We start from the raw sequence: 27,933 nt of genomic DNA on the forward strand, positions 1-27,933 counted from the left end.
GTTCATAAACGCTGCTGTTTTGCTGTAGTTATAAATGTTGCTGGGTACTAACTTAAAGTATGTCCTTGTTGGTGCTGAATGCTTGCCTACTGTTCTGATTTATAAGCCAAGCTCTTTGTGGTGTCATGATTTCGAAACACTTCACAGAATTAAATAGTCCCTTTGGACTAAAAGTTACAGACGACCATAACACCCAGTTAAAGAGTGGAGAGGAAATGTTACAACCCCTTTCTTTAACCTTGAAGGGAAGATCCCATTGCTCATAGGTAGACCATCTGCATTTGCATGCAAAGCACTTAATATTCAAACCTGCATTTCTTTTTAAAGGCTCTCTGAAAGCAGAACTGGTAAAAAAGACCACAAAGTGCTGCTGCCATTTAAAGACCGTTAATGGACCATGTATATTGGTCCTTTGGTATAAGGCAGCTAAAGGCAACCTGATATAGGTAGGGCCAGTGTGGTTGTAGAGGTTAGAGTGTTGGAGACCAGTGTTCAAATCCCCAAATCACTCCTGAAGCTCTTTGGGTGACCGTAGGCCAGTCATTCTCTCTCAGACTAACCTACCTCATAGGGTTGCTGTGCCGATAAAAGGGGAAAGAGAACTGTGTACACCACCCTAAGCTCTTTAGAGGAAAGGTGGGATATAGATGAAATAAACAAACAAACAGGGAGTGTCTTGCAAAAGTACAGTGGTACCTCTTGATACGAACGGGATCCGTTCTGGAGCCCCGTTCGCATCTAGAGGTAAACGTATCTAGCGACGGCACGTCTGCACGCGTGTGTGTATGTGCGTGACGTCATTTTGAGTGTCTGTGCATGCGCAAGCGGCGAAACCCAGAAGTAACGCGCTCCGTTATTTCCGGGTTGCCACGGAGCGCAACTCGAACGCGTATTTAACCTGAGGTATGACTGTACTGTAGTTGTTACAAAATATGACATCAAACCTAGGGATCAGGTGGCAAAACCAATAGTTGCTTTTTTTCTCCAAATAATGGAAGCAAACCAAGTTTTCACTGAGGCATTCAGCAGAACCTCTGTGGCATCTATAATATACCTTAGTTTGAAAGCATTTTTATGCCACTCTTTGCCAGAAAGGCTCCCAGAGTGACTTCCAGATGATCAGTCAAGACAGTCCTTTTTGCCCACAGGCAAGCACCCTCAGGCACCATTTTTTAAACTTGTGAAGTAGTTTTTATAATGACCAGCTGCTCCCAAAACAGCTGACTGGCACTGCTTCCCATCTGAATTGCTGCTGCAGCCTGATGGGATGGATACTGCCAAGTAGCACTTGAGGAAGGAGCCTGATGGAGCTGCTGCTTCAGCAGAGCTACTGGAGCAGCCCCAAAATTTGTTAACCAGAAATGCTTGACCAAATCCAGTGAAAAAGCTATTCTGATCTGGCAGATTTCCAGTTCGTAAAAGCATCTCTAACAGCTTTCGAAATTTGAGCCCAATATATATCTAAAATGTTCTTTTCTCCATTATGGACACAGTCAATATAATAAATGAAGTATAAAAGTGTAACACAAAACATAAAAACAGATGGGTACTGTGAATGGGTAAGTAGGAAAACCTGATCTTTTCACTCTGTTCAACAGAACTTCTATTCCTCTGCATTCACTTCCAAACGATGAGACTTCTTACAAAATAACACAAATCCTGTGATTCTTCTTCGTTGCTGTCAGCGCTGCCCAAGGTCCCAGCTCACACAAGACCAACGCTGCTCCTTGCCCAAGTTTAAAAGTCTTTATTGAAGTTCAGTCTCATTTCTAGACGCGCAGCGTGCAACGCTACATCTGTCCGTCAGACCGTAGCGTTGCACGCTGCGCGTCTAGAAATGAGACTGAACTTCAATAAAGACTTTTAAACTTGGGCAAGGAGCAGCGTTGGTCTTGTGTGAGCTGGGACCTTGGGCAGCGCTGACAGTAACTCCCATCTCAATCTCCTCCCCCCTGACACCAGCTTACGATTCTAGCCTTACTCCACCTTTTCCTCTGTTCCTTCTTTCTCTGGGTCCTTCTGCTAGTCGGAGTCTCAGCCCTCCGAGATTCTTCTGACGCTGATTCTCCCGACTCCTCCCCCCCCCTCTTTCGGGCTTTAGGACCTGGCTCCCAGTCCGGGTTTTCTGCTGTCCCGCGCTCCTCCACATTTGAACTTGGCGCGCGCGCGCAGCCTCCCACTTTCCTTCTGACCGTTACACTTGTGTCACTGCTCCCCCTTTCGGGGAGGCTAGCTGGACCTGGCCTTCCCTCCGTCTCCCCACTCCCCGATGGAGGAGAAGCTGGTCCTGACTCACGTGACTCTTCCCCCCCACTGTGCTCTGGTGGGGGAACTGGCCCTACAGCTCCGCTACTCCCTTGGGACTCCCCTCTGGTTCCTTGTTTATGGATCGTCCCCCCTGGGACTCGCCTCGCCCTTACCATAGGCGCCCCCTCCTGGGAATCTTCAGATTCGCTGGAGAAGCTCATGGAATCTCTCGGTCCACTGTCATATTCCCCTACGCTCCCCTCTGATTCCTCTCCTCCGCTCTCTATTTGCTCTCTCCCCTGCTCTTCTGCTCCTGAGCCTCTGACAGTTGCAGTCACTTTTAGGAACAGTTTTGCCATTATGCGAAGGATGAGGAAATTGTCCTTTTTGTCCAGAAGCAAGGTAGCAAAAAGACATATCAGACAATTAGTAATATCAGACTTCAAAACCCATCCCACCCCCCTTTTGAACATATCATTCATATGTTTGTCCCAAATTCTGCAACAAGATCCTAACTCCTTCTGTGAACAGAATATAGTCACAGAACGGGGTTTTCCATCCTTCCCCTTTTCACTTCACTGTACCCTCCTAAAAATCTGTCCTGGGGTTTGGGGGATCCTTGGGAGAATGGTGTGTAGGATAAGGAGCTGTAGCAGGTGGGGGCAGAGGAAATCCCATTTCCAGCCTTTGATTTCTCTGTTTAGCAGACCTTCATGCTTAGGTAAAAATAGGCATTTGAAAGCGTTGGTAGAGATAGCATGATTGCACCTTGATAGGGAAACAGTATTTTGTTAAACGAAGAGTCTCGCTTAGCGGCAGATTAAATGTTAAGTTGGCATCTGTGGTTTCACTGGAAGGCCCCTTAGGGAAGAGTGGTTAACTGGAGACCAGCTGGGCCAAATTTGGCCCAGGCATCGCCACTTGCTCATCCCCAGGCCAGACATATGTTTCCCCCTTACTTGGCAGAGTTCCTGTATTACCTCCAGACAAGTCCATTGATTACAGTAATATATGGCAAAACATAAACTTATTTACTATTTAAAAAATCATTTTGTTTGTAAGTTATTGTAAGCGATTGTATGCTTGTATGAGGGCTAGTTGAGTTTGAGTTCAGACTGTTGCGACAAAAGTTATGCGGTGCTTTTTTTTTAAAGTTGCTATTCCAGGTTATTAATTCTCACTCTTTTCATCTACTATATTTTATAAACCTTTCAGCAGAAACTGCAATATCAAAGCAGTAGGTAATTATTGTTTGGCTGGTCTGAGATCTATTCAGGAGTTCGCGCAGCTTTAAATTGTAGTCGTATGTTCATAATTATGAAGTCCTGTGTGGAAAATAAAATAATCTACTGCAGGGGTCCTTCCTGCGAGTTATTAGTGAAGGCATGCACTCACTGTGAAACTGAATTTCTAGTTATAGATCTTTTTGTCATGAACTTTTGTATCCAAACTGAATAATTAGTTAGTTCATCTTCTCATATACATTCATTTCCTTTTGTTTGGGGTCATGAATGGAATGTTCTTAGAGTGCTATTAAAACCTGGCTTTCTACAATTTTGGTCTTGTTTCCTGTTCATGGTGGAATTTTTATTTTGTTTTTAATGTAATTGACATATATGTACCAGTGTATGTTCAGGGGACAGAGTGCAGCCGAAGGACGTTTAGTTGGTTAGACTATTTTTAGCATATCCTGAACTGCATGTTGCTCATTTCTGCTGATATGTTAAAATATAATGTGCATTTAGCCACTTCTCTCCATGTGGTTGTCGGGATATGACCCCATGCAAATGGCTTCACCACAGGTAATCTACTTAAAAGCACTCTCACTTACGTTATGGCACTTTCCCTCCAAGACTCCTAGCCTACAGCTAGCCAATACCAGATGGTTTCAAAACCTGTTTGGTTCTCTCTAAAAATCTCAAACTAATGCACTTGGTGTCGTGAAAATTCTACTCAGAGTGGATTCCAATGTATCGTTAGCAGAGTAGCAACTTAAACACGTTGCAGGATTCCCCCCAAAATAGCCCAGAGGCCATTGTATTTCATCCAGCAGAGCTTTACTGCTACTGAAGGCAAATGAGCATAAAGGTCACAAATCCAATACATTCAGGATTGGCCCTGACCGTAAGATATCCAGTTGCAGCAGACATAACCTTACAATAACTTATAATAAGTTTAAACACTAAGCATACTATGTACAGAACACCACAAAAAGAGATAGAAAGAGAATGTGAAACCCTGGCTCCTTCTCGCCTTATTATAGTCAGCATGACCTTGACTGAACAAGATAACCGTACCAGTTCAAATCAGCTGTACTCAGCTTATCTGAAGGAATAACCCAAACATCATGGACCTTCTGCTTGTTTCTTTCACACAGATAAGCTTCCAGAACCCTCTTGAACTAAGTAGAATAGGAAAGATCTCTGCACATCAGATCAATACGTTCTGTACTAAGAAATGCAAACTGACACTTGGACTATTTTAATGACACAGAGTACTTTTTGGTGACATGAAAGTCTCGGGAGTTCTGACAGTATCCCTCAACACTATACAATGCTTGCAGGATTCAGTGGTTACAACCATTGCAACCTGCAATGGAGTACAGATCGGAGATGATGTATCATTTGGCAAAATGAGTGACCAAATTAAAGTTAGGGTATTTTTTTGTCATTCCAGAAAGGAAAATGTGGAATGTTGATTCTCTTTCCCCTGTACTTCCTTGCTTAGACTTGGTCTACACATCTACCAGAGTGAGGTGTATCAGTACTTTGAACGGTCTGTAAATGATTCCATACTGGAAAAAGTCTGTAGTGTTTTCTGGATGTTTTAAGAGCATGGAATTAGCAATAAATTAGCCTCTTATGAATTTCATGGATTTGATTTTTTTTGTTGCTGTTTTGCATAATACTTTAGCTTAATATATATATTTTTTAAAAACCACAAATTTATATTCAGTAGCTTGAATATTTATTTTCACCTTTTTTTTCTCAGTGCCAGGAATATGTTTTCATCCATATTTGAAGTGTTATGGTCATATGTTGAAATTATATCAATTTGTTTGATTGTGACATGTAAGTAAAGGTATAATCATAGTTAATTTAAAATGATATTGGGTTGTGCAAAGTGGTTAGTGTTAGAAGGCGATTCAGGCTGGCATGTAAAGGAGATTCAGATTGGCAGCCAGCTTGCTTTTCCGGTGTACGACCTCTTCTTATTAAGAGCAGCAATAAAGGGTCCCTACTAATAGCCTGATTATTATTAATATATGCTGTCTGCTACTGACCCACTTTGTTTAGAATGTGCATTGGATATGAAGCGCCAAACATTGAAGAGTTGTAGATTTTAAAAATTCAGTTTGAAAGATGCCCTACCATTGTACATTTTAATAAGAGTTAACAGAAAAAGGTCTCTGCAAGTTGCCAGGAGCAATATAGTAAAAGTCCTAAGTGCTAGTCTTCTTATTGTTATGTAGAGGAATTGTTAATCTGGTCACTGAAAATTAATTTTCCTAGGATGGACAGGAAAGCAGATGGGCTTGTTTAAAGCCTGCATACTGATTGAGTCAATTTTTGGAAGGGAGAAAAATGTAAATGATACTGTAGGACTTTTAAAAAAAGATTTCTGAATTTGTTTTCTGATGTGAGATACTATGCAACAACATAGGTTAAGTAGTATGTGTGTCACTCCCTCCCCCTTTACAACTATATTGTTTTACCGATGTGGTGAGATGGCTGGAGTACAGTCAGTATTTCTTGTGTTTATGCATATATATTTTTAAAATGTAGCCTGTGGCTGTTGTTCAGTACTCTTAAAACAGAAAGTTGAGCTAGTTGATTCTTCTCTGAAATGCAACCACTCCTTTAATTATGAAACGCCATGTCTTCTGTAACATTTCTCCTTCAGCTTTTTCAGCAGCAAAAACTGCTGATCTTTTGCTTTTAGTTTTATAGCCAAGATAGAAACTGCAACAACACGCAACCCAAACTGTCCTATGGTCTGCCCAGCAACAGTTGCTATTAATACACTCCATAGCATTAAACTGTTATTTACAGATGCTGTTAAAAATGAACCCAGCCATATAGTTAAGAACATTCCCTTGCTTACCTTCTCTTTTTTACGGATTTCCCCCCAGGGTCTTATTATGAGCCTTTTAAGAAAGATAAAAGCAACTCCGGGCTAAATATTGGCACAAGGAACTTGTATTAAATGTTTCTTTGAAATGGTAACAAACAAACAAACAAACAACTTATCTCAACCATTTCAAGGTAGGGACAAAATGAATGGTAAGGTATCTTAAAAAGCAAAGACATCACCTTGCCAACAAAGGTCCGTATAGTTAAAGCTATGGTTTTCCCAGTAGTGGTGTATGGAAGTGAGAGCTGGACCATCAAGAAGGCTGATCGCCGAATAATTGATCCTTTTGAATTATGGTGCTGGAGGAGACTCTTGAGAGTCCCATGGACTGCAAGAAGATCAAACCTATCCATTCTTAAGGAAATCAGCCCTGAGTGCTCACTGGAAGGACAGATCCTGAAGCTGAGGCTCCAATACTTTGGCCACCTCCTGAGAAGAGAAGACTCCCTGGAAAAGACCCTGATGTTGGGAAAGATGGAGGGCACAAGGAGAAGGGGATGATAGAGGACGAGATGGTTGGACAGTATTCTCGAAGCTATCAGCATGAGTTTGACCAAACTGCGGGAGGCAGTAGAAGAAAGGAGTGCCTGGTGTGCTCTGGTCCATGGGGTCACGAAGAGTCGGACACGACTAAACAACAACAACCAATCTTGAAAGTGTTCACTATATGCCTTTAAAATGCTTTTTCCTTCTCTCTCTCTTTGTAAGAACAGTTAAAACATTGGAGGGCCTGACTTGCCAAGCCTGGCTATATCACACTCAGGGTCTGTCTGAAGATGTCACGGCATGGCATGGCTGTTTCCAAGTCAGACAATTTCTCGTTTCCCTTCATTTTTATACCCCTTTGACCTTTATGAAAGAATTTTGTTGCATCTCCTAGCTATGTCTGTGTTTATAGACTGTGATCTTTGGGCTGTACTGACTTAAATGGTACTTCCCAAATATTCTGTATAGATAACTGTCTTTTTAGCTTTGCTATTCTTCAGTGTTTTTACTCTACAGAACAAACATTAGAACAAAGAGTACCATTCTACTCATAGTTCTTCTGATTCTATCCGGGAGCATACCCTTAGCAAAGTCATTCTATTTTGCTGTCATGGCAAGCGTATGGTACAGGACTATTAATATTTAAGCATCAACAATCAATCATAAATGAGAAATAGTCACCATCTGATGGACACCAGGCTTTCCATAGTGTCAGTTTCAGACACTGTGTTTAGGTAATCAGTATATCCTGAAAAGTATAAACGTGGCTCGGATTAAAAGCCTTTAAAATCCTTGAAAGTGAGGCCATTGCAAAACACACAAAAATGACTGGAATGTTAACTGGCCAATGTGTTAACTGGTTAACGTGTTTGTTGTAGAGAAGATGTAGCGCAGAGCAAGACCACAAATTAAATATTTTTTTTTTAAAAAAATCATAATTGTAAGATGAAAAATTGAACCCTGAATTGAGCAAGTCTGCTTCACAGGCCATATCGGGGAAAAACCTTCTTTGTTCTGAAGTAGAATCCCATTGCTTGTTGGGGAGCAATGCTTTGTGGTAGCCCAGTCAACATTTTGTTGACCACTGTGAGAAGAATGTTAGACTTGAGTTAGATGCTGCAGCAATTGTCTTATAATGTGTCTACAGTGGTACCTTGGTTTACATACGCTTCAGGTTACATAACCTTCAGGTTACAGACTCTGCTAACCGAGAAATAGTACCTCGGGTTAAGAACTTTGCTTCAGGATGAGAACAGAAATTGTACTCCGGCGGCAGCGGGAGGCCCCATTAGCTAAAGTGGTGCTTCAGGTTAAGAACAGTTTCAGGTTAAGAACGGACCTCCGGAACGAATTAAGTACTTAACCCGAGGTACCACTGTATTGATTACAGTGGAGCCTATTTTAAGAAAAATATACTTAAAACATTGGTGTGCATTAATGATTTAGCATCACATCACTAGTTCTGGCAGGTTCTTCATCATGGCTCAGTCTTCCATTGTCTTAAAATTTGAAATGTAACATTTCCCAGTAGCCCTTAGGCCTTCCGGGATAATCATGTCCCTGCTTTTATATTTTCATATGGCTATCATATCACTACTGTCATTATGAATTAGGGCTCATATCCCCTGATAAACAGACCGTAGTTCTGAAATCCACACAAAAATGACTCAAAGTTCTGTAAATAAGATGGGAAGATGCCTGTCTTTAAAGTATATAGTCTTCAGCCTCTGTTCATAAGGTTGTTCCAGGAACATTGACATTGTTTATAGTAATGTTACTGCTTATAGTAATAAATGTGTTCACAGAACCAGTATTTTAAATGAAAATACAAGCTTTGGGACACTGACGCACAAAATATAGGAAGACTTGGATTATATTCCAAACAAAAAGTGGTAGAGTTCAACCTCATTGATATGAATGACCCAGGGGTATTCATAATATTGACAACAGATGTTTAAACAAAGATGAGAGCTGTTGAGATAGATGTACTTTCTTATGGAACTGAATGGTTAGACATGTTGGAGGACATATCATGGATTAGATTAAATGGGAGATTGGAGTTAACACGTTTCTTACAGAATTGCTGCCGATTTTTCTTTACACAGCCTTGCAGAAGAAAACGTGATGAGTCCAAATGTCCAGTAAGGTATCAATGAGAATCCAAATCAAAGCAACCTTAGCTGCTTGGTGTTGAGCCTTGGGATTAACACTGATTGGTTCAAAAGTTTTTGCTCACCTGGTAGACCTACACCTGATAAAGGTCATTGTTCAAGGGCGGCCCTAATATATTATGATGTACATCACTTCATCCTTTTTTAACCGCTCTTGTAGCAGCACTGAGAAGGTAGAGACTGGCTGTAGGATCTGCAGCCTCTTCTTGCGTAGGTTGGAAGGAGGGGAATGTGGATTGCCAAAGCCAAATGGCGTTACTGGATCTGACCTTCAGAACCCGAGTGTTATGACGAAGGGCCCAGAGTCAGATTGGGGTGTGTGTGTGTCCTGATGGGAGACGCTGGATCCCTTGCTATTGCTGCCTCATTTGGCAGTGAATCATCTCCACTTTCTTCGTAATTTTATACCCTTCTGTCATGTTGCCTCTTCCTTGCTTTTCCTCTAAACTAAAACAGCTATGTTGTTGAGAAATATTAACTTGCTTTTCTCATTGCCTTTCCCTCTTGCGCTGTAACTGACTTCATTACTCCGGAGTTTAGGCAGTAATGTAATTTAAAAGATGAAGTGGTATGTTGATTCATTTCTGTGATTAAAATATTACTGTACCAAACAAAATGGATTTTGACTGAGGAAGGCAGAGCTTTGCCTTTTAGCCTTTCTCTCTCAAATCTCTAGCTAATACAGCGTGATTAAGGTGTGTGTTATTGTATTTGATACAGTGTGCTTGGGTAGGAAAAGAAAAGTTCATTTTTAATACGTGGGATAAGATAACACTTAAGGAAAGAGTTGTTGCAATAGAAGCTCTTTCTTAATTTAATCAATGATTTTCAGTTAATAGTAAGAAGTCCGATTACAGAGCAATGCTAAGCCTTAATGATTTTCGAAAAGCAACTCTTAACATATATATTGCATTTTATGTTTGTGGCTAAGCTTTTTCCTAGTGAGCTTTTAAATCATAGTGGCATATCTGCACACACAGACACTTTTATATATATACACACACACATAAACAGCAGTAAATGAATTCTCTATTCTGATTGGCATGTAGTTGGTAACCTAATTCGCTCAATGTGTTCTGTTTGAGAATGTAAAAAAGCAGAAATACTGTGCCAGATAAGAGATCAGTACAGAAGGAAAGTAACTCTTGAATGGTCACAGTCTGCTCTTGGCAAAATTTCTTCAGCAGGTAAAAAGGTCAAGGAAGTCCACAAAATGTTCGCATTTCTATCCATGCTAATGCAAGTAAGTATCAACTTGTACTGTAAGGTAGTGGGTTTGGAAAAATAAAATAAAGCTGCAGTATAAAAACCAGAACAATCAAAGTTGTTTAATTATGCCCAGACTAAATCTTACTATAGAGTTCCATAACAGATAAAGACAGCTTCTGTTTTTTTGTCCTATTAATTGGATGAAATTGCAATGGGCTCTGTTCCCATTGAAATAAATGGGGCAAGTCCCATTTAATTTCAGTAGTAACTAAGTGCAGCTAAGTAGTGTGATCAGGGAACAGATCTCGGCCTATGAAATATTATTATTATTATTATTATTATTATTATTATTATTATTATTATTATTTATTTGGGTTCCCTGAGCACCATTTAGGAAAACACTATGCTATTAAGGTTTTCTCTAACCTTCCCACTCCTTGCACCTGAAAACAGGTCAGTTAGGCAGCCAGCTTCTTCACGCCATACCTCCACTTGTTCCTCAAAGTGCTGACAGTGATGATACTTCAAGCCATCTAGATTTGTGATTTTGTGGACAGGGCTAGAAGTGCAGCCAGGTATCTTGATATAAGGTACTGCATAATCTGTGCAATCTGAAAGAAAGCTTCCCAAGCTGTTTTTTAGCTGAACTTGTGTTTATTTTCATGGGATTAAATAGTATCTTGGGCAGGTAACACTGTGAAATCCCAATATTATTAAAGAATAAATTTTGTTTTTACCCCATATAGTATTAGACTCTTAAAAAGTAAAGGGTATATACTAGGCTTCCATTAGTTTTTACTAACAAACTATTGAAAATTCTGACTGCTTCTTTTGCAGCAAGAGCTATTTTGCAGCTCATTCACAAGCCAACCTGTCTCTCCATCTGCCTTCTTAGATGTGCTTGACATTAATTTGCCATGTTAGTGCCTTTTTTTTAAAAGGTAGCTTTTAGTTTTAAAACTTGACATCTGTCAGTATTATGCCAGTTTTACTTAGAACTGAGATGACTTTTTCATGTCAGAATCTGCATGTTTGATGAGGGGTACCCTTCTGACAAACAGCTAAAATATTTCCCAAGAAAAGAAAAGGGGAAAAAAGTTTCCTTCAGTTTTTATCCAGATCCTGAACACAGCTCAGATGAAGCTGTGCAAAAGGCCCTAAGGGCTCGTTTATTTTTGTAAGACTTCAGGGAGCCCTGCAAGCTTGGAGATGCTCATTCCTTCCTCAGTCCTGCTGCTGTTTTGTTGTTGTTGTTTAGTCGTTTAGTCGTGTCTGACTCTTCGTGACCCCCTGGACCAGAGCATGCCAGGCACTCCTGTCTTCCACTGCCTCCCGCACTTTGGTCAAACTCATGCTGGTAGCTTTGAGAACACTGTCCAACCATCTCGTCCTCTGTCGCCCCCTTCTCCTTGTGCCCTCCATCTTTCCCAACATCAGGGTCTTTTCCAGGGAGTCTTCTCTTCTCAGGAGGTGGCCAAAGTATTGGAGCCTCAGCTTCAGGATCTGTCCTTCCAGTGAGCACTCAGGGCTGATTTCCTTAAGAATGGATAGGTTTGATCTTCTTGCAGTCCATGGGACTCTCAAGAGTCTCCTCCAGCACCATAATTCAAAAGGATCAATTATTCGGCGATCAGCCTTCTTGATGGTCCAGCTCTCACTTCCATACACCACTACTGGGAAAACCATAGCTTTAACTATACGGACCTTTGTTGGCAAGGTGGTGTCTCTGCTTTTTAAGATGCTGTCTAGGTTTGTCATTGCTTTTCTCCCAAGAAGCAGGCGTCTCTCAATTTCGTGGCTGCTGTCACCATCTGCAGTGATCATGGAGCCCAAGAAAGTAAAATCTCTCACTGCCTCCATTTCCCCCCCTTCTATTTGCCAGGAGGTGACGGGCCCAGTGGCCATGATCTTCGTTTTTTTGATGTTGAGCTTCAGACCATATTTTGCGCTCTCCTCTTTCACCCTCATTAAAAGGTTCTTTAATTCCTCCTCATTTTCTGCCATCAAGGTTGTGTCATCTGCATATCTGAGGTTGTTGATATTTCTTTCGGCAATCTTACCTGGAGCCAAATCATGGATTGGCTCTGCCTTACATTTGAAACCAGGCCTCTGGCTTGTTTCTCTCCAAACAAACCATGAATGGTAGTGCCAAGAATAAAGCTTGGTTACAGCTTGTGCTTTGGTTTGAGCCTTGAACAAAAGAAACCACGAACCAGAGTTTGGCCATAACGCTAAGCCAAACCGTGGTTTGATTCAGCAGGACCTGTGAAGAGTAAAGCAGATGCAATTTTTACACACTTGCTTATCCATGGTTTGTCTTATTGTTACGTGCAAACTGGACCATTGTTTTACGCCATGTTTTATTTTGTAAACTGAGACACTAATTTATTGTATTTTCATCTGCTAGAAAGGATATATGTTTTAATGCTGCATTTTAGTGGGGTTTTTCAACATGGTTTTTAAATTATTACCTTGCTTTTTAATACTACTTGTTTCGTAAGCCACCCAGGGAATGTGTGTTGATGGACAACATATAAACCTTGTAGTAATACATAAATAAAAGTAAACACAGCACAGCCAACATTACAAGTCAAGGTAGGAGTCCAGCCTTAAATATATATTTTTAGTGTTCACCATGAGTCTCATCATTCATTTATTTATTACATCTTAAGAGTATTTATATGCTACCCAATAACCAAGTTCTCTGAGTAGCTTACAACAGTAATAACATTAGTTAAAAAGTAAATGAAATATGCAGCATGCTGTCAATTCCAGGTTGCCAGTCACTAATACAATTGCACAAAATGTGACAATATTTTAAATACATAATTCTGTTTTCATATGTGTTCCCTAGAAAGGCAGGGGAAAAAATAGAACCAAATACATACTGCTTTGTGTCAAAATGCAGACTGGAAGTTAAGAATGAATGAAATATGCAACATGATATACTAGGCTGAGTTGAAGTGTTTGATTCTAAAGTGCTGAAATCTCTCAAGTCAGGCATGAAGAACCTTTTTGGCTTATAAGGATCTAACCTCATGGGCTAAAATTGACAGGTGTACAGGGCTGCTCATTTGTCAGTCACGTGATGTCACAATGACACCAGGTGATTGGGTGATTTGAAGTCCCAAAGTCAAGACTTCAAAGCTAAGTCCTTTGCACAGCTAAATCCTGCACACAGACTGTGCACAGCTAAATCCTGCACACCTGATTCAGCAGGTTTTGGCTGTGCCATAGAGTCAGAGCCTGGATTCCCTCACCAATGCACAATCGGAAGTGCACTTTAAGCGCATTGGTGGCTGCACCTCTGTAGGCCCTACACCTGATGTCACATATGATGTCATTTATGGGTCAGGTGACCGTGGTTTATGTAAAAGGGGCCAGATTTGAACTGCTGGAGGTTCCTCACCCCTCTCTTAAATAATATTTCCCTTGCATCATCAGTAGATTATTTTTTTCAGGACCAACTTCAACAGTTTACGTTTTGATGTGTCGTGAGCTATGTTGTAAAGGTAAAGGTAAAGGGACCCCTGACTATTAGGTCCAGTTGTGGCCGACTCTGGAGTTGCGGCCCTCATCTTGCTTTATTGGCCGAGGGAGCTGGCGTACAGCTTCCGGGTCATGTGGCCAGCATGACTAAGCTGCTTCTGGTGAACCAGAGCAGCACACGGAAACGCTGTTTACCTTCCCGCCGGAGCAGTACCTATTTATCTACTTGCACTTTGACATGCTTTCGAACTGCTAGGTTGGCAGGAGCAGGGACCGAGCAATGGGAGCTCACCCTGTCGAGGGGATTCGAACTGCTGACCTTCTGATCGGCAAGTCCTAGGCTCTGTGGTTTAACCCACAGTGCCACCCGCGTCCCTTGAGCTATGTTGTACTGTTGTTTTAATGTTGTAATTGCTTTTTTTCTTTTACTTTGGTTGTCAATTGATCCAGGACTTCTTTTTAGTGGAAAGCAATGTAGAAAATGTAATATACCTAAACCCTATAAAGTATAAGAAGTTCTGAATATTGATGGGTGCCAAGGATATTACATTTAAAACAAAAATTAAAGTAAAGCAAAATTTCCAGTCAGCGGTACTCTTTCACAGCATTGTTATATACTTATTTGTTGAATAGTTTAAAAGATACACACAAAAGTATATTGAGGCTTTTCTTCTGTGACTTTCTGTGAACAGTTTTGGGCAACGTGGGGTCTGCGCTAACCAGTGCCAAATCTCGACTGACAGTTGAGCAAAGCATCCAAGTTTTGTTTGTATAGCGTGAAGAGCAAACTTCCAGTAATATTTTCTAACGTTTGTGTGTGTTTGCTTTTCAGAATTGTGTGTTAGTAGCATTGATTCAGTTTGCAGGTGATAAACTAGGAGGTTGAGACACTACAGTAAGTTGTTGTTTAGAAATGGGTCCCTCTTCTGTTGCTCTCTGTTTCAAGGCCGACAGAACATTTTACAAATCTTTCTCTTTCCTTTTAGCGTATTATGGTGTGTGTTTTTTATAGAGAGAGGAGCAGCGGGAATCATGGCAGAAAGAACTCCTTTTCCAGGACTTCTGATTTTTTATTCACTACCCCATTCCCAGCATTGCTTTGTTCCCTCCACTAGAGCTAAGACTAGTCTCTCATACAAATTACTGGTCCTTTGTAAGTTCCCCCAGATTGCTAGAATAGGGGCTTTTTCTACTGAAGAGAGGAGGCGGCGTTGAGGTAGACATGCTGGCCCCAGTGATTTTATGGCTGTTAATAGCCACTTTTAAGGGTATGCATTGGGCAGTGTGTTTGCTTATGAAAATTCAGTATGCCAGTCCCAAGTTCCCTGAAATAGTTGGGCCAGTGGTCAAATCCAATCCTTGTAGTTCCTGTTTTTCTTTCCTGCCTTGAACCGAAGATGCATATAAAGCACATCTTAAACCACTTGGGGGAAAGAAGTGTCATTTTAATTTGTTTAATCTTTTGGTCTGGCATGGTCACAACTGATTTTATACACCCGTTATAATAATAAATCACTTTACAGAAGGTCTGAGTCTAACCTTTGTACACATCTTATTCAGAAACTCTTATCTGTTCTAAAATAAAGGTTATGTGAGTGGGTATTTTAGGAGTATCCAGTGTGTGAGAATGCCTTGGGACTTACTTAGTTACTTGTTCTTCCTCTTGCTTCAAACATAGCTGAAGAAACCTTTTTATTGTTTTTAACCTTTCTGGAAAGCCAGTTCATTCTGAGCTCCCCTGACTTTCTTCCTGTAACTGTTGGGGATGGGGGCGGGTTGGGGGGCAGGCCAGCTCCTCATACAGGCTGTGGCAAGTGATGTATTTAATGTATGTGTCATGTTACATCCATGTCTGAATAGGCAAGAAAAATGCTATATCAAAGGAAAAGGATTACCTTTTACAATATTTTGCTTGGCATTCTGAAAAGCTCCAAAGAATTTTCACCTTAAATCAACATACATTTTGCATTATCCTTGTTTAATGTAGATATACCAAGTAAGCTTATTTTAAAGAGCACCACCCCACAGTTTAATAAACCATTCGTTTACGTTGGGGTTCCAGTGTTTAGTACGCAGTAGTCTGGGCACTAAAATCAGATTCTTTAGCCTTCAGAAATTATTTCCTTTTAGGTAACTTGATCAACAATGCCTACTGAAAGATTAGCTGCTAATGCAGTAGTTTTACCCGAAAAAAGTACAATGGAGTGAGTAGAATTTTCAGTGCAGCCTTCAAGCAAACTGAATGGGGTTCTTGTCCCAATTTGTACCTTAATATCTGTCTTAATTGGGCTGGAGTGTACTTTGTGTGTATGCGTGTGTTTGCCATCAATTTGTTTCCTGCACCTCCTTCCGTAGTCGGTTGTGCCAAGAAGAAATTCTTCCATACAGATCGATAAAGCAACACACCAGGATCAATACAACAGTGACAGCTTTTCTACAGGGATAGTTGGGCCACTGTGGTATAGAGAACAGTGTGCTGCACCTGGGCTGGGGAGACATGTACTTTTGGACAGGTCATTCCCTCGTGGCCTAACCCACCTGCTGGAGTTGGTTGCTGTGTATCCCTATGTACTTCTTTAGCTCTGGACGGGATGCAAGTGTGATAGAAAACAGTGCTAATGCAGAGGCACAATCAGTGTAAGAAGACATCACATGCATGCTTTTTTTGACTCAAGTAGACCATCAGGTTGGATATACATATGGAAAAAACAACAATGCCCAAAACAATGTATTTAACACCACCTTCAAACCACCATAGGATTACTAATGCACAGAGCTGTTATCGGTTTCATCCACTGTGTCCTTTTTCCTTTTCCTTGTTTACCACTGCTTTGAAGCAGCTTGGTTAATCGTTAACTTTGACTAGAATGGCTGCGTGAATGGCTGTAGCAATCTCAGCATGAAAAGTTCAAAACTGCTAGATTAATTTGAGGTATTAACTCTGAGCTGATGTACTTGCTTTTAACGGCTCTGTGAGTTCAGTCACATTCACTGCCTGCACAGTCTCCCTGCAATGGAATTTGCCAGCGCTTGAAAGGACTACTGAGAAAGTTGAAATGTAAGCTTGTGTTTAAAAAGAAAAGCACAGCAATGAAATAATTTTCTTCCTTTGCATCTACTTTTGTTATGACTTGGAGAACAACTTCCAGAGGAAGAAATGAAGTTGCAGACCAAAAAACATCATTTCTCTCTCTCCATAATGTAAATATGTATGTACTGTGAACATCTGTAGGAGTTTGTTGGAGTATTCTGCTCTTTTATGTCCCAAACTGCTGGAGTTAAAACTTTAAGAGTCACGATGCCTGAAGGACGGGTAACATCACATTATATGGGCTGACTCTTTTCTTCTCTTTCACAGAACATGGAGAAAGTGTTTGTGGAATTCAGTCATCAAGAGCTGTTTGAGTTCTATAACAAGGTCTGTACTGGTGCTTTTACAGACTTCCTAACATTTTGATAACCTTTCTTTTACCTTTAATAAGTCTTTATTACCAGTCCTTTGGTTCTAGCTGTTTTTGGTTTGCGCTTTCCTTGTAAACATGTAATAGCTTCATCCCCCAAAGCACTGCATCTCTGAGTTATGTCTCCTATAAAGCACTAACTGAATGCAGGTTTCACATTTGCTGCTGAAGTGCTTTCGAACAAGGTGATGCTTGCTATACCCTTTTAAATCTACAAACTTAACAAAAGGACAAGAGACTTTCAGGATAGCATATCCTTATTTGTGCTTATACACATGGTGAACTCACCCAATCAGACTAAACATTTATATACGTTGCAGATTTGCGGGAATTAATTTCGTGGGGAAACACATTCAGGAGTTCTTGTTGCTGTTTGGATATATTTAATTTGCAGAGTTTATTATTTCTCTTCTACTTTCCATGTTTCTAAACATTTTTCTTTTTTCTTTTCTGTTAAATAGTTGGAGACTATACAAGCACAGCTGGATTCTCTTACGTGATACTGTGTGAAGACTTAATTTCTCCCACCACATTCCTCTCACTTCAATATTGAAGATAACTTGGCTGGCAGTGTTTGCTGAAATACTTAGTTGGCTGTTGTCAATAAATGGCTTATCTCTTCTTTGGCCAGTAACTTAAATTAAATCATTGACAGGAAAACTGAAGTTCTAATTGACTTAATCTCCTCAGAGTTTCCAGTGTTCAAGAACATGTATCATTGGGGGGCAGAGTATAGCTACCTTGTTTTGCTGTTCTTTGAATTACTTTGAAATGTATTGTGTCGGTTTTGGCTTTGGTGACGTTTTTGCAGAGAAGATGGTAACTTAAATATTGGTGGTCCATAAATGAAATGTGTTTATTGTTTTCCAAGACTGTAACCTATTCAAAAATTCTATTTTTAGTGGGGAAACTTCTCAGACTAGGTGGGTGAAGGTCTTGCTTACCTTTTTACCTAACTAACAATGAATCCAAGTATAGTCCACGTAAGGTTTTGAACCCTACATATGCAGATCCCAGTCAGAGATAGTCTCTGCCTTCTGCTCTCCTAGTTTATAATCAAAATGAAGAAATCTAGAAAGTTTAAGGACAGATTTAGTTTGAGGCACAATTTGCGTCAAGCACATGAGATAGCCTTTTCTTGCTTTTCTCCAAGTTTCATAGATTTGATACTCTGACAGAATTTATCTTTTTACTATGCCTATACACCCAGCTGTTCTTCCTTCAGAATGGTCTTTTATGTGATTTCCAGGCATTCTCCCACTTAAGGCAGTAACCAGGACCAGGCTCCTCAATTCTAGCTGGTATATTTCAATACCACTATTCTTTAAGACTATGCCTATTCAAGACCCTTAATTCTGCTAATGGAGATGATTTTTTTTTAAATCTTATTCCTTAGCTAATGAATAATAACTGTTTCCACCTGTATGTTATCGTTCCCATCCTTTAGCATGAGGTCCCAGGGTGGGTTACAACTATTTAAAATTAGTGTTTTTAAAAAAACCAGTTAAAACAGATTACAATCAAGAGAATAGGGTGGGTCTTAAAATATATAACTCAAAGGCAACAGTAAGGAGGTGTGCTTTAAGGATTTGGCAAGAATTATACAACGAAGATGACAGATACGTGTGTGTGTGTGTGTGTGTGTGTGTGTGTGTGTGTAAGTGGGAATCCTGCAATATGGGGGCTGCTGAAGGGATTGCCTTCTCCGGGAGTGCCGCTTATCTCCCAGAAAAGAAACTTCTGAAGGTGGTAGAACTACAAAGTGTGTCCTCTCTGCCGATGTTGGCACCCTAAACCCCTACCCAACCTGGTGGCAAGTCAGCATGTCAAAGTTCAAAGACCGGGGTCAATCTACACAGTCAAAGTCTAACCTGAAGCACAGTCCCATAGAGCACCAGGCACATCCAAGCCAAGGTCCACCAACATTGGCAGTTGAACAGACACAGCACCTCAGCTCTGCTTCCCTTTGGTATTTTGCATGCTGATTGCAGCACCTGGGCTTGATGAGGCTTGTGACCCTCACCTGTTCCAAGCCTACTGCAGCTGAGGAATCACACCTCTCCTCCCAATGCTAACAAGCCTCCAGCTAGTGAGCTGGGCTGTGGGCCCTGGCCTGCCTCAGTCTCCTGGATTGCCTCTCCTGCTGCCCGCTATGCCTTAGAGCCTGCCATGTTCATGGAGAAAGGGGTCCTTCTGGCTCTGGTGATGGGTCCTGCTGCTCTGGTTCCTGTGCACCGACCTTCATCCCCATGCCATTCTCCATCACCCTGTGAGTACTTCTTTCCCCATTCTCTGTATGTCCTGGTGTGTCCCAGTCCCGGCTACACCCCTTGCCGGGATCCCCTTCCTCCTCCCTGTTGTCTTACCAGTTCATGACAGCCTATAGTCTTTTAGATGCATGGGGCTTGTTGCTCTAACCGCTAATGGTCTGCTGGTCTGGGAGGAAATAAGATGCGTGTATGGTATATTACTGAGCAGGGACAGGGACCTTTTTTTCCAGCCTATGAGCTGCCTGCTCTTCTGGGCAGCCTGCCATGGACCATGTGCGTTTGGTGGGTATGGCAAGACACAAAAGCAGCCAGAGTAATAAATGTAAATTTCACCTTTGTGCAGCTTGGTTTCTACACACCCACCCTCTCGATCCTCCATGCAGGCAGGCAAGAGGCATAATCAAGCATTCAAGGACACATTCAAACCAGGCAAAAGGGACTTGGGGTGCAACTAGAACCAGTAAGCAGTGTGGCTTGGGGGCGTACCAAGGGCTTGATGGAAAGGCAGAGAGGGCCACATTTCCCCAGGTCTGAGTTTCCCTATTGCAACGCATGCAAGAAACAAGGAAGGAGCAAAGCTGGACTCAAATCTCCATTCCAACATGCAGAGATTTCTCAGGTTTGTAGAGAATTTTATGTGGCGAGGCGTTTACACACTCTACCCTGTGTCTGCTTTCTGACGTCAAACGGTTAAGCAAAAGTTTGTGCGCAGCAGTCCTCACTTGTTACTTACTACATAGTGGAGGGACCATTGTTGGAGGAACTGGACATGGAGAAAAGGGTTAATTTCCTTCATGAGTTTAATCCCTCCATGTATGAGATAAGCTAACAGGTGCAAGGTCAGCCAAGCCAGTTGCTATGACAGCAGTCCAGTGTCATCTATATTAGTGATTAAGGTATGTCCGGTCAGTGAGTCCGCCCGTGAGTCGGGAGTCTGTGTTACATCTTGAATTGCTGGAGCAACAGAAATGCTTTCTAATTATATGTATCTGTATTTGCAAAGCCTACAAGGTGTGTGTGTATCACAGAATTGTAGGGTTGGAAGGTACCCTGAGGGTCTTGTCCAACCTTCTACAGTGCAGGAATCCTGCCCACAGCTGTCAGCATCAGGAACTGTATTACTGAAGCCTAACCTTGAAGTCCAAACTATTTTGGACCTTAAACTGCCTCTGTGTAGTGACTGGAACAGGGGGGGAACTTTCGCTGTGTGAGTATCTCGCCTTCAATTCCCAACGACCATCACCCAATAGTAGGGCATATGCTTTCTAGGGAGAGGGTTCCAGGTTCAGTCCCTGCCATCTCCGGCGAAAGGGGTTAAGTAGTCAGGGAAAAGACTTTTCAGCCTTAAACTACAGAGAGCTTCTGTCGGTCAGAGTATGCAGTACTGGCCTGGATGGATGAACAGTCGCACCTTGGTTAAGACAGCTTCCTAGGTTCCTATTTATTAGTGCATATTAACTCCCAATCTATGCAAAACAATTTCCCTTAGAGATGGCATGGTACATTGCCATCAACCTACCGTTGTCTTTTAGTAATTGATGTGAGGTTACTTGGCTAATTAAATATGATGGTAATAGCATGGCTACTGTTTTAAGTATCTAAATATGATTCAGCTCTGTAGAAGAAAGGAGGAGGATGGGACATAATGTTGGAGAAGTAGAACAGATACTGTGTCCTACAGATACAGTGGTACCTCGGGTTACATACGCTTCAGGTTACAGATGCTTCAGGTTACAGACTCCGCTAACCCAGAAATAGTACTTCGGGTTAAGAACTTTGCTTCAGGATGAGAACAGAAATCGTGCTCCGGTGGCAGCGGGAGGCCTCATTAGCTAAAGTGGTGCTTCAAGTTAAGAACAGTTTCAGGTTAAGAACGGACCTCCAGAATGAGTTAAGTTCTTAACCCGAGGTACCACTGTACATGGGCATTTATGACAGAGCTGAAGCAAAAAACTAAAAAGAATGTGCTGAACTGTAACTATGAATCATTTCCAGATTTTGCAATGATTTATGTTCCAGGCTCAACTTACATCTTCTGAAAAGCCATCAGCAGTGTTTTTGCATTTAGTAGGCAGCAGTATAAAATCTCAATTTACTGGTGACTTTAATTTCCTGCTAAGAGGTATATGGTTCATGATCAAAAGTAAGATAATATAACCTGAAGTCACTGAGTGGATTATATGATTCTTCTCAGTGATAAGGATGCCAGATATGTGTACCATTTTGCGTGCTTTGTGTTGTTGTTTTTTATGTTAAGATCTGTGGATGAAGGGCAGTATACACATTTAATAAAAAATAAAAAAATATTTTAAAAATAATACCAGAGAGCTGAAGACAATTCCATACTTCCTGGGCATGCAGTATTGATCCATAATACACCCTTTACATATTCTGCGAAGATGCTGATACTGTAATTCCCTACATTGTCCCGGCCTAACCTAATGGGTGCGCTTACTAATTTCTGCCTGACTTGAGGGCCAAAGCAGATGAGAAGCCATTCACACTACTCTCAGTTGCGTGAATGACTTAAAATTAATTAGCAGGCACAAGGCTCTCCACACCCCAAATCTGGAAGTGGATGGCAACTCAGTGTGACTGGGGCTGGGATGGTGCTAATTCCTCTGTGCTGTGGTCAAGACAAAAAACAACCGCACTGCAAGCCTGCTTATTTCCAAAGGAAGAAAAGGCCCATTCACATCAATGGAAGCTTTTCTTCCAATGTAAATAGCAGGCATGATCCTCCTGATCAGGACCACCGCAGGGGGCAAAAAGGTTATGCCCCTGTGGTGATCACACAGGGCCACCGGACGTTAGACGGTCTATTGACCCTGTGCCACCACTGCGATTGCTTTCTTCGCTGCCACCACCCTGTTTCTCACAGGGACACACGGAGTCCAGACAGTTGTTAACATTAACAAATAATCAAGTTTATTTTTAAATGCAGGAACAAGCTTATGGTTTCGGTTAATTTTTCTTGTCAGTTTCTTAGATCTTAGTTCCTAACAACTTCAAACTGATTATTCCCAACTACCTATCTGACTCCACCTGACAATTCCTCTCACTCTCTCACAATACAACTCTACCAACCCACACCTAATCCTCCCTCTTCCTTCTTCAACTCCCCAGCCTCAACTGACTTTCAAAACCTCCCACTCTAACTTTTACTCCCCGCTTGCATTCCCACTGGCCAATCACATTCTCACTCATTTAACTCTTTTCTAATGACCCACCTAGGAGGCAAACGCCACAGCCCCCTACCAAGGTCTCAATTGGGATCTTCCTCTCCTCTGCTGCCCAGTTCCCACTATTTTATTTTAAAGAGATATTTACACTATTTCTAATTGTATGAATGGTGCCTTGTCTGTTTTAGCCAGGACATTTGATGAAACAGTGGCTTTAGTTCCAGTATTCACTGATGACCATAAAATGATAACCACCTCTCTCTGTTTTTGCTTTTTCTGTGCTAAGGTGCTCTCTGAAAGATATAGGAAAAGTGGCATTATGCCTAAATGACATTTCAGTGCGATTCTGAGTGTATTTCTCTGAAGTAGAAAAGTTCAGGCTGGAATTCATTTGGATTTCTTCAGTCTATGAAAACAAGGGGGATAAGGGTTTGGATACAGTGCGGCATTTCACAATAGCTCAGTTTAGACAACTTGTTTTGTTTTAGTAAAATGATTCCAGAATAGATACACAGATGGAATGGTGTTTTCTTAATATACTTCGTTAAAACTATTCGAAACATACACACACAACCTTACTGCCTGTTATTTCTTCTGATTTCAATTGCCTCTCTTAACAAACCGTTCAGAAAACCTCCCTCAGACCGTCAAATGTGTTTAATACAGGAGCTGTTTCTCCAGGTGGGCCAGGTTAGGAGAAGCTCAGCACTTCAGATAGATTGTTTTTCCATTTAAATGGATTGCAGGCCAGTTCTGGGATCACTTAGGCCAGTGTTAGCTTGCTAGTTCTCTCCTGGTGCCCTTTTCCTGGTTGTTTCCTTTGCTTAGAAATCCTGATCTTCAAGAAATCTTTTCCACCAGAGGTTTCCCTGAATTCATAGAATCAAAGAATTTTAGAGTTGACTCTACTAACACCCCTAGATCCCCTTTCACATGTACTACTGGCAAACCAGGTGTCCGCCATCTTATATTTGTGCTGCTGGTTATTCCTGCCAAAGTGCAGGAATTTGTCCCTAATAAAATTCATTTTGCTAGCTTTGGCTCAGTTCTCCAATCTGTTAAGGTCCTCTTCAAACCTGTCTTCTGCGACATTGGCTATCCCTCCCAGTTTGGTGTCATCTGCAAATTTAATGTTTCCTGTTTTGCTGCCCTGTAAGAACGCGGGTGGCGCTGTGGGTTAAACCACAGAGCCTAGGACTTGCTGATCAGAAGGTCGGCGGTTTGAATCCCCGCGACGGGGTGAGCTCCCGTTGCTCGGTCCCTGCTCCTGCCAACCTAGCAGTTCGAAAGCACGTCAAAGTACAAGTAGATAAATAGGTACCGCTCCAACGGGAAGGTAAACGGCGTTTGCATGCACGGCTCTGGTTCGCAAGAAGTGGCTTAGTCATGCTGGCCACATGACCCGGAAGCTGTACGCTGGCTCCCTCGGCCAATAAAGCGAGATGAGCGCTGCAACCCCAGAGTTGGTCACGACTGGACCTAATGGTCAGGGGTCCCTTTACCTTTACCTTTAAGAACCAAATTGAAGCCTGCTGGAATTACGACCCATAAAATGCTGGCGTTTGGTGCCTTGGAGAGTGCAGTCTTAGACTTGCCTTTGTCTTTGGTGATCTGCTGCTTGTGAAATGAAACTAAACAAGAACTTACCAGGTTCTAGGATAACATTTCCGAGCCATTAAGTTCTGCTGCCATATGTAAGGATAAAATTCAAAGGTGAGAAACCAGTTGGAAGAGTTTAGAAGTGTGCAGAGAACAAAAAATAAATCTGAAGAACTGGTGCTACTACGATTAATGACAACAAAATAAGAAAGTCATATATTAAAAGGTAAAATATAAAATGCTGCACTCCGGAATGTATTAAGAATAGCGAGAGAACGTCATTGTAATATAAAATCATTCCATAACAACTCTAATAATTATGGAATGCCTCTGGCCAAACCAGTCCCGTAGGCTGCAATTCTGTATACACTTACTAAGTGGCAAGTGCCATTTAATTCAGTAGACAGGCTTCTGAATAAAAGCATGCGTGGTATGTGCTTAAACCAAGTTAATATTTATTTTATTCTAATAAGTAATAGTATTGGTTGTGGCCAGCTGAAATGACAGAGAATAGAATCCACAGCTTGAAACCTAAGACTAAGGAGCTCAGATTATCTAGTTCAGTCTGTTGCATCTTACATGAATTTCCAGTACATGGATCTGTTCAGATATCTATCTAGGCTCATTTCCAAGCTTCCTTCCACGCAGCTTGAGTTTCAGTATCTGTCAGTCTCTTGTTGGATCTAGTTTACTGTTAAACTTTCCAGTGTTTCGCCATACTATTAAAATTGAACAATTTCAGTGCATTTAAAATGTATCAGATGCTTGTAGAACCTTGCAGTTTTTTCTGCACATAGTCATTTTCATTCAGTTGCATATAACTTAAGTTCTTCTCAGAGTAGACCCACTGCAATTAATGGACCTAATTAGTCATGCCTATTAATTTAAATGTATCTCCTAACATATGACTTAACATTGGATGCAACAAATAGTTTTTAAAAGAGCACTAGCCCCCTTTGGTAGAACCAGGTTTTCCCTTTTTTGTCACTAATTTTAAAAGGCTACCATAGACTCAAAATTATGCTCAAAGAGGAAGAGAAATCCCATGATCCATTCCTATGTTCATTTACCTGGATAAAGTCTTGCTGTGTTTAGCAAGACTTAGTCCTATAAAAGTATATGTAGGATTGAACCCCGAGGATTCAGAAGTCTGATAGTGGAAAATCCAGTTTTCACTCCATCTATTTCGGAAACCTTCTAAAATTCAAAACATACAAAATTCAATAAACAATTAATGATAAACCAACTGTTATCTTAACACTCTATATAAAGAAAAATCACGCAGAGCTGTTACATTAGTAATTTATATATCATTTTAAATTTCCCAACTGGGACTAAGACACAATGAATGTTCAAGAAATGGTAAGCAAAACTGTCTCCCTTCTGAAAAACTCTGTGTTGGACCATTATTATTTTCCCCATTTTATAAGATGGGGGACTGAGGCTGACTTAATGAAAGCCTACCAGTGAGCAAGTTTGTAGATAACAGATTGGCACTGCATTATTTTTAATCCATTGGATCATATTGCTTTATATGATATTATAGTTAATCTGAAGCTGTGTGTGAATGCTAGTGAGTGACACACACACTATATAAGAGAGAGGAACTTTAGGGCAATGTCCTATCCACTGACCCATAGTATCAGATTTTACATCTAAGCTAAAAAGCTTTCAGAATTCTGCCAAACGCTAAAGAGTAAACCAGCATGGTGATTTCAAATCCCTATTTGGCTAGAAGCCTGTTTCTTGAAATGTGGCAGATTCAATGCCATATTATATATCTGCTACAACCTGTGCTATTTTTATAGAAAGATGATGTTCACCTGTGAGCTGAGTTCCCCTTTGGAAAAAAAAAAGCCCTAGCTACAGCAGTGCTTCCAGAAGGCTATACCTGTCCAGTTAGAACTTCTGCAGTGAATTACTCTAGTTTCCATATGTTCTTACACACTGAAGATTGGGAGTGGGGTGGAGTATGGCACAGCTTAGAGGTCAGATTGGTAAGACTCATCTGACCAGCATTATTTAAAATGGCTTATTGTTCAACTCGAGAGAGAGAAAGAGAGAGAGAGAGAGAGAGAGAGAGAGAATGTACCTGTCCATTGGAAAGGAAGGAAAAAACAGCACAGTCAAGTCTTGGCATGCAGTTCCATTCTGAAAATGAGTAATTGTGGTATGAAATGACATTAGCATTTAACTCCCCGTGTTGAGGTTTATATACAGGTAAGGTGTTGAATAGAAAAAAGAAAAGCAGACTTTACAATCCCACAGGGAAGTCATGTTTTGCTTATAAGGGATAATGAATTCATTCTTTGGAGACCAGGATGCTTGTTCTGCTTGTATTCTGTACTGTCAGCTGAATAATCGCCTAACAAACTATGCCCATAGCCCTGCGATTTCATTTCTTTCCTAATATGTACCATAAAGCTGCTAACCTCTTCAGCAAATACACCTAGGTCGGGGAATGTCAGTTGTACAAACACCATTTCCCACTTGTATCTTTCTTTTAAGTAGTATTGATATTTGATTAAAAAACATATCTGAAATAATGCTGATGGATAGCACAGGTTTCTCTCCCAGATGTATTTTACAGACTGCTGAAGCAAAGCGTGGAGGGGAGAAAATGAAACACTTTGTCAATACAAGATGTGCTAAATAAACCAGCTAGAAAAAAGAAAAGAAGAGAAAAAGATGGGGAGGGAGGTTTGTGCTTAAGCAAAACCAACAAGTTTCTTTAAAGCAGAGATCTTGTGAGACAAGAGGGCTGAATCTACGGAGAACTTCTCTGATACCTCCCCCAGTGAAATGTATAGAAAACATGCTGAAAGCACAGCTATGATCTTGTGCGGTTCCCATTCAGTTCAATGGCACTATGCTCGAGACATTGCTGTTTTACTTAACAAACTGAGTATATCTAAGTGAGGAACACATTCAGACAAGTTCACACAGCTATTGCTTCCAGCATGAGCTAACTTTTTCTTCTTGTTGTTGCCTTCTGTTTTGTGCATGCTTTGGTCTCGCAGTGGTTCAGTGCATAGTCAGGGTTGCGGGCCAACCGATAGTTAGGTTTCTAAGTAATAATTGTTGTTTAGTCGTTTAGTTGTGTTTGACTCTTCATGACCCCATGGACCAGAGCACGCCAGGCACTCCTGTCTTCCACTGCCTCCCGCAGTTTGGTCAAACTCATGTTAGTAACTACGAGAACACTGTCCAACCATCTCGTCCTCTGTCGTCCCCTTCTCCTTGTGCCCTCAAATCTTTCCCAACATCAGGGTCTTTTCCAGGGAGTCTTCTCTTCTCATGAGGTGGCCAGCTTGGAGCCTCAGCTTCAGGATCTGTCCTTCCAGTGAGCCCAGGTTTGAAAACAAATCAGAAACTATTTACAGCACAAACAGGTCTGACGGCATCCCACCAAGATAAAAGTGTGTTTTATGTGAGAGTAGGAAAATGGATGGACTTAGTGGTGTGAATCCAACTTTAGGAAACACAGGACTGTATCCAACTAAATCATTGAACAAAATGAAATGCCCCCCCCCCGTCCTCCCACTGCCTCCAAATCTGCTCTGAGGTTTTCCCCAACACTTTGGAGCAGGTTTGGGGACAGGGGGGGACCACAATACCTCAAGGACTGCCTCTTTCCATCCTACCCGGACATTGAGATCATCTTCTGAGGCCCTCCTTCATGTAC

General features: G+C 41.3%; 1 protein-coding gene and 1 long non-coding RNA gene across 3 annotated transcripts in view; one reads left to right on the forward strand and one right to left on the reverse strand.

Annotated features, from left to right (window-relative positions):
* Positions 1-17,857, forward strand: part of COMMD10 (COMM domain containing 10) — a 57,064-nt gene extending 39,207 nt beyond the window's left edge. For both annotated transcript variants that reach the window (XR_014539825.1, XM_083577202.1), the window contains 2 exons: positions 17,095-17,154; positions 17,659-17,857. Coding sequence is in view for 1 of the 2 variants with exons in the window: in XM_083577202.1 (XP_083433328.1) it covers positions 17,095-17,154; positions 17,659-17,697 (99 nt within the window). In the remaining variant the exon portion in view is untranslated. The remainder of the gene's footprint in view (positions 1-17,094; positions 17,155-17,658) is intronic.
* A 992-nt stretch (positions 17,858-18,849) lies between these two features.
* On the reverse strand, positions 18,850-27,504 carry LOC310745130. Its single transcript, XR_014539967.1, has 2 exons — positions 25,319-27,504; positions 18,850-23,055 (listed from the first exon to the last, which is right to left on the reverse strand). It is a non-coding gene; the product is annotated as an uncharacterized lncRNA (long non-coding RNA).
* Between the last annotated feature and the right edge of the window lie 429 nt (positions 27,505-27,933).

This window comes from Podarcis filfolensis, assembly GCF_964270895.1.
Source record: "Podarcis filfolensis genome assembly, chromosome: 11".
Taxonomy (NCBI): Eukaryota; Metazoa; Chordata; class Lepidosauria; order Squamata; family Lacertidae; genus Podarcis; species Podarcis filfolensis.